The 12626-nt window shown below is 45.2% G+C and overlaps 1 protein-coding gene across 1 annotated transcript; it reads right to left on the bottom strand.

Annotated features, from left to right (window-relative positions):
- Window positions 1-1506: 1506 nt before the first annotated feature.
- Window positions 1507-4606, bottom strand: LOC120045839. Its single transcript, XM_038990771.1, has 2 exons — window positions 4301-4606; window positions 1507-2091 (listed from the first exon to the last, which is right to left on the bottom strand). Exons 1-2 carry the CDS (start codon window positions 4391-4393, stop codon window positions 1507-1509), a joined length of 678 nt encoding a protein of 225 aa, XP_038846699.1. The 5' UTR covers window positions 4394-4606.
- Between the last annotated feature and the right edge of the window lie 8020 nt (window positions 4607-12626).

Genomic DNA, 12626 nt, shown 5'->3' with positions numbered 1-12626 from the left:
CAATTAGCTACTTTGGTTAGCGCCTTTGGTAAACAATTCCAAAGTCACAAAGCGCCTCCACTATAATGTGACGAAATGTCCAAAAGTTCCATAACAGTCAGTAGAAACATGTCAAACAATGTACTGAATCAATCTTTAGAATGTTGTTAACATACATCTTGAATAACGTTCCAACCGGAGAATATGATTGACTTCAGAAGAGCGGTGGAACGGAGGTCCTCCTCATGTGAAAGCGCATGGTGAAAGCATGCTCAGCTCGTGGCAGTGATTGCTCATTCCTGTCTCCTTCGGCCCCCCTTCACATTAGAGTCATCAGACAAAGTTCTATTGACTGTTGACATCTAGTGGAAGCCGTAGGAGGTGAAAACTCATCCATATCTCGCTGTAATTTCATTGAGAGCGTGGTTGAAAATCTGCCACCAAAAATTCAAACAGGAAGTGGAACTTCTCAGGTTTTTGCCTGCCATATGAGTTCTGTTATACTCAGACATAATTCAAACAGTTTTAGAAACTTCAGTGTGTTTTCTATCCAATACGAATAATAATATGCATATATTAGCAACTGGGACTGAGGAGCAGGCAGTTTACTATGGGCACCTCTGTGCACCTTTCATCCAAGCTACTCAATACTGCCCCTGCAGCCATAAGAAGTTAATCGCTGTGATAGGAGAAAACTGAGGATGCATCAACAACATTGTAGTTACTCCACAATACTAACCTAAATGACACAGTGAAAAGGAAGGCTGTACCGAAAACAAATATTCCAAAACATGCATCCTGTACACTAAAGTAAAACTGCAAATAATGTGGCAAAGAAAATAACTTTGTCCTGAATACAAAATGTTATGTACGGGGCAAATCCAACACAAAACATGACTTAGTACCACTCTTTATATTTTCAAGTATGCTGGTGGCTGCATCATGTTATGGGTATGCTTTTCATCGGCAAGGAATGGGGAGTTTTTTAGGATAAAAAGAAACTGAATCGAACTAAGCACAAGCAAAATCCTAGAGGAAAACCTGGTTCAGTCTGCTTTCCGACAGACACGGGGAGACAAATTCCCCTTTCAGCAGGACAATAACCTAAAACACAAAGCCAAATATACACTGAGTATAGGAAACATTAATAACACCTGCTCTTTCCATGACATAGACTGACTAGCTGAATCCAGGTGAAAGCTATGATCCTGTAACGCAGATGCTGGGAGTCGGGAAGTAAGTACAGGGGGTGAATTTAATAATACAAAAAACATGTAGCAATACGTAACAAGAGTAGCATCTGGACATGAGAAACATACAGTAACTAATACTGCCTGAGGAAAGAACCAAAGGGAGTGACAGATATAGGGGAGGTAATCATAGAAGTGATGGAGTCCAGGTGAGTCTCATGAGGCGCAAGTGTGCGTAACTATGGTGGCAGGTGTGCGTAATAATAAGTAAACTGGCGACAATGAGCGCCAAACAGGAGGAGCGAGAGTAGACGTGACAGTACCCCCTCGGCTTCAACTACAGGACGCCGACCAGAGGAACGGTCCCGAGGACCAGGCAGGTAGCCTCTGATGAGGCGCGGGAACCTGAAGAGCCAACTGAGGGGCGGGAACCAGTCGAACCGGCTGAGGCGTGGGAGCCTGACGAGCCGGCTGAGACGAGCCGTCTGAGGAGCGGGAGCCTGACTAGCCGGCTGAGGCGGGGGAGCCTGACGGGCCGGCTGAGGCGGGGGAGCCTGACGGGCCGGCTGAGGCGGGGGAGCCTGACGGGCCGGCTGAGGCGGGGGAGCCTGACGGGCCGGCTGAGGCGGGGGAGCCTGACGGGCCGGGCTGAGGCGGGGGAGCCTGAAGGGCCGGCTGAGGCGCGGGAGCCTGAAGGGCCGGCTGAGGCATGGGATCCTGATGAGCCAACCAAGTCTTGAAAGCCTGTCGAACCAGCTGAGGCTTGGAAGCCTGACGGGTTGGCTGAGGAATCCCCGATAGCTTCCACAATGGAATCCTGACAAGCGAACCGAGGCTTGAGAACCTGACGAGCCAGCTGAGGCATGGAAGCCTGACATGCCAGCTGTGGCATCCCCGGTTGGTTTGACAGTGTCCCTTGGACCTAAACGTCACCAGCAAAAATAAAAAATAAATTTAAAAAAATAAATCCCTGTTGCTTCCATTTGTTGAGACAGTATTCTGTAACACAGATGCTGGGAGTCGGGTAGCAAGTACAGGGGGTGAATTTAATAATACAAAAAACATGGAATAATACAAAACAAGAGTAGCATCTGGACAAGAGAAACATAACTAATACTGCCTGGGGAAAGAACCAAAGGGAGTGACAGATATAGGGGAGGTAATCATAGAAGTGATGGAGTCCAGGTGAATCTCATGAGGCTCAGGTGTGAGTAACTATGGTGGCAGGTGTGCGTATTAATAAGTAAACTGGCGACAATGAGCGCCAGAGACGAGGAGCGGGAGTAGATGTGACAGATCCGTTATTGATGTCACTTGTTAAATCCTCTTCAATCGGTGTAGATGAAGGGAAGGAGACAGGTTAAAGAATGATTTTTTATGCCTTGAGACAATTGAGACATGGATTGTGCATCTATGTCATTCAGAGCGTGAATGGGCAAGACAAAAGATTTAAGTGCCTTTGAACCTGGTATGGTAAAAGGTGCCAGGCGCACCGGTTTGTGTCAAGAACTGCAACACAGCTGGGTTTTTCAGGTTTGACACAACTGTGGGAAGCATTGGAGTCAACATGGGCCAGCATCCCTGTGGAACGCTTTGTACACCTTGTAGAGTCCCTACCCCGACATTGAGGCTGTTCTGAGGGCAAAAGTGGCAGACAAGTGGCAGTGTGCACTACTGCATGCGTCTTGCTAGAACGGAGGAGAGACCAGCTCTCAGACTCTCCAGGAAAAGGTTGTTGCCCTCATCCGTGAGATGCATGCCTACCCCATGGTGCTGCCTAGGGACACATTGCTTTATGGCAGTGTGGCAGATTGTGGGAATGCGCATGTCACGGAGAAATGCAAGCTGGCCCATGTGGAACTGACAAACGACTTATTACAATTCAAATGCACGCAGTAAACATGGTACTTCGCACACTATCAATACCTAAAATGTATGTTCTTTTCCAAATCTGTGAGTTGTCCCACCTGTTTTCTAATTTATACTGCCATTTAAAAATGAGGGCATGTGTGCTCTTTTACTGGAGTTGGAAAGTTGTGTACAGCATTACTTAGGACATTTGTAGCTGAAGTTTTGTATTCAAGGGTTTAGAGCTATCAGGACTCAGGATAAGACCCAGATGCAGACAGTTCGAATCACAGATGTGTATTTACAAAACAGGGGGGCAGGCAAACGACAGTTCAAGGGCAGGCAGAGCTCAGTAATACAGAACGGAAGGAAGGCTCAGGGTCAGGGCAGGCAGAGGTCTGTAATCCAGGGTAGTGTCAGTAATCCAGGGCAGTGTCAAAAAGGTATAGAACGGCAGGCAGGGTCAGTGTAGGCAGAAAGGTCAAAACCGGGAGGATTAGAAAACAGCAACTATAGAAACTCGAAAACACGCTGGTAGTACTTGATGGGACTGGACGAACTGCCAACAGTCAAACAGAAAAACAGGTATAAATGCACAGGAGATAATGGGAACAAATGGGAGACACCTAGTGGGGGGTGAAGACAAGCACAAGACAGGTGAAACAGATCAGGGTGACAAGAGCATCTATACAATTTTGTAAATATGTCATAATTTCTCTTACGAGTTTTGTACTTGTCTCATGACTTTTTGTAGGTGTTTCTCAGCAGTTTGTCATTTGTTAACAGTGTTTGTATCAGGAGTTATCAAAATTGCTCTTGACGATTCACAGGGTTATGCAGGCTTTTTTGTTCAAGCCCAGTGCTACCACACCTGATTCTACTACTCAGCTGTTCATCAAGACCTCAGCTGTTCCTCGAGACCATGAATAGTAGAATCGGGTGTGGTAGAACTGGACTTGAACAAAAAAGCCTGAATAAACCTGTAGCTTGTCAAGAGCAATTGTGGCCATCCCTAAATTGTATTTACAGTTGATGAATGTAAATTTGGTTGTAAATTTGATATTTAATGATAACTCACCTTTGTTTACAAGTAATGTAGTACTAGGCCTTTTTTCAGTAAATTTTAAGCTACATTTTGATGTACACTGAACAAAAATATAAATGTTTCATGATCTGAAATAAAATATACACAGGCGATAATGGGGACAATTGGGAGACACCTGGTGGGGGGTGGTAACAAGCACAAGACAGGTGAAACAGATCAGGGTGGGACAGTTACATACCTGGTTGACCAGGTTGCCAGCGTCGGAACTCAACGATGAGGACTGGGTCCAGGATGATCCTAGCGGGGACCCAGCACCTCTCCTCCGGGCCATAACCCTCCCAGTCAACCATGTACTGGAATCCCCTGCCTCGAGGTCGAACACTCAGGAGGCGCCTCACCGTGTATGCAGGATGGCTGTTGATGAGATGGGGAGAGGGGTGGGACAGGGGTTTAATTCTAGATACATGGAAAGTGGGATGTATACAGAGAGTGTGGGGCAACAGAAGGCGAACAGCAGAGGGGCTCAAACGGCGAGATACCAGTGGCCGAGCAGGGAAGGGTGTTGCAGGCATATTCCATCCACACGAGTTGCTGGCTCCAGGTGGTGGGGTTGGCGGAGACGAGGCAATGAAGAGTCGTCTCCAGGTCCTGATTGGCTCGCTCCGACTGGCAGTGAGGGTGAAAACCAGAGGACAGGCTGGCCAATGCCCCAATGAGGGTGCAGAACGCCTTCCAGAACCAGGACGAGAACTGAGGACGGAGACCATGTCCACCGGAAGTCCATGAATCTGGAAGTCAAGAGGTGGGAATACTTTCTGAAGGCACTGTATCTCTGATTTGATGTTTTCTTTACACAATACAGTATCTGTCGTAGCGGGAGTAAAACCATGAAGGTTGCTTATTGTATAATGTCCCTGTTTGAAGGACAGTGTTGTTTGGAGTATTTCACAGCAAGTTATGGGTGTTCCATCTCTCTCTCCTTTTGTCTCTGTCTTTCGCACTCTCCCTCTGTACCCATGAAAAGTCAACAAAAACACAGGCTTGGTCTATAAAAGAGAGAGAGTGTGGTGTCTGTGCGTGCATGGGTGTGTCACTTGGGAGAATAGAGCAGAGCACCATAATAAATAGCAGCATTAAATGAACAACGTCAACACCTCTTTTTCTCACGCTCACCCTCTCTCCCCATCCATCTCTCTCTCACTCCCCTCCCTCTCTTTCTCTCTCATCTCTCTCCCCATACCTATCTATTCCTCTCCATTTCACCCTCCCTCCATCGGTTTTATGGTGGCAATGCCAGAGGGCACTGGATATTGATTGTGTTCTGAGGACTGATGGGCAAAGACTAAGCAGAGGGAGAGAGAAGGTGGAAGGGAAGAGGGAATGAATGAGGGGAATACTTCAATGTGGGGCCAGCATCTTCTTGGTGCAGTGGATAGCTGCCATCTTTTTTGTACATAATATTTGAGCCATCATTTTCTATGACCAAAAACAGCTTCTGGACATCAGAACAGCAATCACTAACCTTGATTTGGATGACGTTTTTTCTTCAACAAGTTGGCAGCTGTGGACACACTGCTTATTCCGGACCAGGCCCTAATCCCCGGGAATCGAAAGAGGAAGAGACAGCGCAAGAGAGGTAAACGAACGGGCTACCTGACGAGACTATGTCGGGGAATAAATAAACCCCCTCTACCCTCCTTTCTATTGGCGAACATACAATAACTAGAGAATAACCTGAAGAACGGTAATATCGCTATGTAACCTAGAATAACCTCAAGAACTGTAATATCTCTATGTTTCTTGGAGTCGTGACTGAACATGGACATGGATAATGTACTTATCTAGCTGTTTTTTCTATGCATCGTCAAGACCGAACGGCAGCTTCGGGTAAGGTTAAGGGGGAGGTGTGTGTCTCTTTGTTAACAACAGCTGGTACACTATCTCTAATGATAATGAAGTCTTGAGTATTTTGCTCACCTGAGTTAGAATACCACATGATAAGCTGTAGACCATACTATTGCAATACCAAGAGAGTTTTCATCTATCCTTTTTGTAACTGTCTATTTACCATCAAGAACCGATGCTGGCACCAAGACCGCACTCAACAAGCTGTGTAGGTCCATAAGCAAACAAGATATGCAAATCTAGAGGCGGTGCTCCTAGTGGCCAGTGACTTTCATGCAGGGAAACTGAAATCTGTCTTACCTCATTTTTACCAGCATGTCACCTGTGTACCTAGAGGCGACAAAACTCTACATCACCTGTACTCCACACACAGAAACGCATGCAAAGCTCTCCTTCGCCCACCATTTAGCAAATCTGACCATGACTCCATCCTTCTGATTCCTGCTTACAAGCAAAAACTCAAACAGGACGTATTAGTGACACGCTCAATACGAAATGGTCCGATGAAACAGATGCAAAGCTACAGGACTGTTTCGCTAGCACAGACTAGAATATGTTCCGGGATTCATCCGATAACATTGAGGAGTTTACCACATCAGTCACCGGCTTCATTAATAAGTGCATTGACGACGTCGTCCCCACAGTGACCGTACGTGTATATATCCCAACCAGAAGCCATGGACTACAGGCAACAACGAGCTAAAGGCTAGAACTGTCGCTTTCAAGGAGTGGGACACTAATCCAGAGGCTTGCAAGAAATCCCACTAAGACCTCCGACGAGCATTTAAACAGTCAAAATGTCAACACAGGACTAAGACTGAATCTAACTACGCCAGCTCTGATGCTCATTGGATGTGGCAGGGCATGCAAACTATCACGGATTACAAAGGGAAACCCAGTTCCTTCTATGCTCGCTTCGAGTCAAGCAACACTGTACCATGCATGAGAGCACCATCTGTTCCAGACAACTGTGTGATCTCGCTCTCTTTGCTCTGTTCATCTTTCCCTTGATCCTGACTAGTTTCCCAGTCCCTGCCCCTGAAAAACATCCCCACAGCATGATGCTGCCACCACCATGCTTCGCCGTAGGGATGGTGACAGGTTTCCTCCAGACATGACGCTTGGCATTCAGGTCAAAGAGTTCTTGGTTTCATCAGACCAGAGAATCTTGTTTCTCATGGTCTGAGAGACCTTTAGGTGCCTTTTGGCAAACTCCAAGCTGGCTGTCATGTGCCTTTTACTGAGGAGTGGCTTCCGTCTGGCCACTCTACCATAAAGGTCTGATTGATGGAGTGCTACAGAGATCGTTGTCCTTCTGGAAGCTTCTCCCATCTCCACAGAGGAACTCTGGAGCTCTGTCAGAGTGACCATCGGGTTCTTGCTCACCTCCCTGACCAAGGCCCTTCTCCCCCGATTGCTAAGTTTGGCCGGGCGGACAGTCTTGGTGGCTCCAACTTCTTCCATTTAAGAATGATGGATGCATCTGTCTCGGAGCTCTAAGGACAATTCCTTCAACCTCATGGCTTGTTTTTTGCTCTGACATGCACTGTCAACAGTGGGACCTTATCTAGACAGGTGTGTGCCTTTCCAAATCATGTCCAATCAATTGAACTTCAATTGAACTTCAATTGAACTTGAGTCAATTGGACTCCAGGTGGACTCAAAGTAGTAGAAACATCTCAAGGATGATCAATGGAAACAGGATGTACAAGAGCTCTATTTCAAGTCTCATAGCAAAGGGTCTGAATATTTCTTTAAATAAGGTAATACTGTTTTTATTTGTAATAAATTGGCTAAAATGTCTAAACCTGTTTTCGCATTGTCATCATGGGATATTGTGTGTAGATCAATGAGAATGATTTTTTTTTTTTATAGAGTAAGGCTGTAACGTAACAAAATGTGGAAAAAGTCAACGGGTCTGAATACTTTCCAAATGCACCGTAAATGTAAGAATTCTAAACTTCTTTAATAAGCACAATGTCTTGAGTAAAAGCCTAATTGGATTTATACCAACACATCGCACAACCGATGTACACCCTCACCACCCTGATAGATAAACATATCCACCAAAATAAGACTTGCTTTACTGACTTCCAAAAAGCATTTGATTGTATTTGGCATACAGGACCTTAGACCGCTGCGCCACTCGGGAGCCCTACCAGGTCAAAGAGTTCAAGACTGCCAGACCTGGGCCCTGACAGTAAACCTCAAAAATACAAAACTAATGATTTTCCAGAGGAGATACAGATCTCAGGGAAGTAGACCAAAGTTCTCAATTGGTACAAATTATACAATTGAAGTCGGAAGTTTACATACACCTAGGTTGGAGTCATTAAAACTCGTTTTCAACCACTCCACAAATATCTTGTTAATTGGCAAGTCGGTTAGGACATCTACTTTGTGCATGACACAAGTCCTTTTTCCAACGATTGTTTACGGACATATTATTTATAATTCACTGTATCACAATTCCAGTGGGTCAGAAGGTTACATACACTAAGTTGACTGAGCCTTTAAACAGCTTGGAAAATTCCAGAAAATGATGTCATGGCTTTAGAAGCTTCTGATAGGCTAATTGACGTCAATTGGAGGTGTACCTGTGGATGTATTTCAAGGCCTACCTTCAAACTCAGTGCCTCTTTGCAAAAGAAATTAGCCAAGACCTCAGAAAAAAACTGTAGACCTCCACAAGTCTGGTTCATCCTTGGGAGCAATTTCCAAATGCCTGAAGGTACCACGTTCATCTGTACAAACAATAGTACGCAAGTATAAACACCATGGGACCACGCAGCCGTCATACCGCTCAGGAAGGAGACACGTTCTGTTTCCTAGAGATGAACGTACTTTTGTGCGAAAAGTGCAAATCAATCCCAGAACAACAGCAAAGGACCTAGTGAAGATGCTGGAGGAAACAGGTACAAAAGTATCTATATCCACAGTAAAACGAGTCCTATATCGACATAACCTGAAAGGCCGCTCAGCAAGGAAGAAGCCACTGCTCCAAAACTGCAATAAAAAAAAGCCAGACTACGGTTTGCAACTGCACATGGGGCCAAAGATCGTACTTTTTGGAGAAATGTCCTCTGGTCTGCTGTAACAAAAATAAAACTGTTTGGCCATAATGACCATCGTTATGTTTGGAGGAAAAAGGGGGAGGTTTGCAAGTCGAAGAACAACATCCCAACCATGAAGCACAGGGGTGGCAGCATCATGTTGTGGGGGTGCTTTGCTGCAGCACTGACTGGTGCACTTCACAAAATAGATGGCATCATGAGAGAGGAAAATTATGTGAATATATTGAAGCAACATCTCAAGATATCAGTCAGGAAGTTAAAGCTTGGTCGCAAATGGGTCTTCCAAATGGACAATGACTCCAAGCATACTTCCAAAGTTGTGGCAGAATGGCTTAAAGACAACAAAGTCAAGGTATTGGAGTGGCCATCACAAAGCCCTGACCTCCATCCTATAGATAATTTGTGGGCAGAACTGAAAAAGCGTGTGCGAGTAAGGAGGCCTACAAACCTAACTCAGTTACACCGGCTGTCAGGAGGAATGGGCCAAAATTCACCCAACTTATTGTGGGAAGCTTGTGGAAGGCTACCCGACACGTTTGACCTAAGTTAAACAATTTAAAGGCAATGCTACCAAATACTAATTGAGTGTATGTAAACTTCTGACCCACTGGGAATGTGATGAAAGAAATAAAAGCTGAAATAAATCATTCTCTCTACTATTATTCTGACATTTCACATTCTTAAAATAAAGTGGTGATCTTAACTGACCTAAAACAGGCAATTTTTTACTTGGATTAAATGTCAGGAGTTGTGAAAAACTGAGTTTAAATGTATTTGGCTAAGGTGTGTGTAAACTTCCGACTTCAACTGTATATAGAGTACTGCACACATTACAATTACTTAGGTTTAAAAAATAAGCTAAACTGGACACCTAAATTAATCAGTGAATGAACTGGGAGAGAAAGCAAGCAGGGCATTCTAAGCCAGTAAAAAACTATTTCAAATTAAAATACCTGTTCAAATGTGTGCATAACTAATTGAATGTGTCATTGAACCAATTGCACTTCATGGCAGCGAGGTGTGTGGTCCACTTGCAAAAAAGATTTCACCAAATGGGACAAACACCCCATTAATACCCTGCCAATAAAGCCATTTTAATTGAATTGAATTGAGAGAGAGAAAGAGATTAGATCTGGTTCAGCCCAAGGGGAATCATCACGCCTCCAGTCAAACTCTTAACCAATACCTGAGCTCCACCTCCAACCAATTAGGTGTGGAGTTCTCCCACATTGCTGAGCTCACTGGATTCAACCCACTTCTCTGTCTTATTGGATTCACTGACTCACACACACAGACACAAACAGTCTCACAAACACACACCCTCAAACACACACACACACACACACAGACAAAGACACACACATATACACACACACAAACACACATACACACACACGATACACATGCACGGACACACATTAACCCCCTCCAGAGATTTTGTGATGTAAATTAATTCTTGAGTCCAGGGCATTCTACAATTCATATGAGGGGAAATCAATCCGTTATCTCGTACAGTTAATCAATTATATTCCAGACCAGCTTTCCCTAACTTTCACATCTACATACGATGGTGGACACTGGATGGTATAGGCCTGTTGTGTAAGTGAATAACGCCCAAAGGCTTGGCTCAGCAGGCAGGCCTACAATATTAGATATGAGAGGCTCATATCAAAGTGGAAGCTTCTTCCAAACACTGGAGGAAGGTTGACAGCTTGTTTTGCTTCTGATAATATAGAATTGCTTATACAGGAATGTACAGACCTACACAATATACAGTACACTCGTGGCCAAAAGTTTTGAGAATTATACAAATATACATTTTCACAAAGTCTGCTGCCTCAGTTTGTATGATGGCAATTTGCATATACTCCAGAATGTTATGAAGAGTGATCAGATGAATTGCAATAAAATTGCAAAGTCCCTCTTTGCCATGCAAATGAACTGAATCCCCAAAAAACATTTCCACTGCATTTCATCCCTGCCACAAAAGGACCAGCTGACATCATGTCAGTGATTCACTCGTTAACACAGGTGTGAGTGTTGACGAGGACAAGGCTGGAGATCACTCTGTCATGCTGATTGAGTTCGAATAACAGACTGGAAGCTTCAAAAGGAGGGTGGTGCTTCAAATCATTGTTCTTCCTCTTTCAACCATGGTTACCTGCAAGGAAACACGTGTCATCATCATTGCTTTGCACAAAAAGGGCTTCACAGGCAAGGATATTGCTGCCAGTAAGATTGCACCTAAATCAACCATTTATCGGATCATCAAGAACTTCAAGGAGAGCGGTTCAATTGTTGTGAAGAAGGCTTCAGGGCGCCCAAGAAAGTCCAGCAAGTGCCAGGACCGTCTCCTAAAGTTGACTCAGCTGCGGGATCGGGGCACCACCAGTACAGAGCTTGCTCAGGAATGGCAGCAGGCAGGTGTGAGTGCATCTGCACGCACAGTGAGGCGAAGACTTTTGGAGGATGGCCTGGTGTCAAGAAGGGCAGCAAAGAAGCCACTTCTAGGGGCCTCCCGGGTGGCGCAGTGGTCTAGGGCACTGCATCATCGCGCTCCAGCGACTCCTGTGGCGGGCCGGGCGCAGTGCGCGCTAACCAAGGGGGCCAGGTACACGGTGTTTCCTCCGACACATTGGTGCGGCTGGCTTCCGGGTTGGAGGCGCGCTGTGTTAAGAAGCAGTGCGGCTTGGTTGGGTTGTGCTTCGGAGGACGCATGGCTTTCGACCTTCGTCTCTCCCGAGCCCGTACGGGAGTTGTAGCGATGAGACAAGATAGTAATTACTAGCGATTGGATACCACGAAAATTGGGGAGAAAATGGGATAAAATAAAAAAATAAATTTAAAAAAAGCCACTTCTCTCCAGGAAAAACATCAGGGACAGACTGATATTCTGCAAAAGGTACAGGGATTGGCCTGCTGAGGACTGGGGTAAAGTCATTTTCTCTGATGAATCCCCTTTCCAGATTGTTTGGGGCATCCGGAAAAAAGCTTGTCCGGAGAAGACAAGGTGAGCGCTACCATCAGTCCTGTATCATGCCAACAGTAAAGCATCCTGAGACCATTCATGTGTGGGGTTGCTTCTCAGCCAAGGGAATGGGCTCACTCACAATTTTGCCTAAGAACACAGCCATGAGTAAAGAATGGTACCAACACATCCTCCGAGAGCAACTTCACCCAACCATCCAGGAACAGTTTGGTGACGAACAATGCCTTTTCCAGCATGATGGAGCACCTTGCCATAAGGCAAAAGTGATAACTAAGTTGCTCGGGGAACGAAACATTTATATTTTGAGTCCATGGCCAGGAAACTCCCCAGACCTTAATTCCATTGAGAATTTGTGGTCAATCCTCAAGAGGCGGGTGGACAAACAAAAACCCACAAATTCTCACAAACTCCAAGCATTGATTATGCAAGAATGGGCTGCCATCAGCCAGGATGCGGCCCAGAAGTTAATTGACAACATGCCAGGGCAAATTGCAGAGGTCTTGAAAAAGAAGGGTCAACAAGGCAAATATTGACTCTTTGCTTCTACTTCATGTAATTGTCAATAAAAGCCTTTGACACTTATGAAATGCTTGTAA

Source organism: Salvelinus namaycush, chromosome 4 (assembly GCF_016432855.1).
Source record: "Salvelinus namaycush isolate Seneca chromosome 4, SaNama_1.0, whole genome shotgun sequence".
Taxonomy (NCBI): domain Eukaryota; kingdom Metazoa; phylum Chordata; class Actinopteri; order Salmoniformes; family Salmonidae; genus Salvelinus; species Salvelinus namaycush.
Note: the sequence above shows the minus strand (reverse complement) of the source record. Positions and strands in the feature narration are given on the sequence as shown.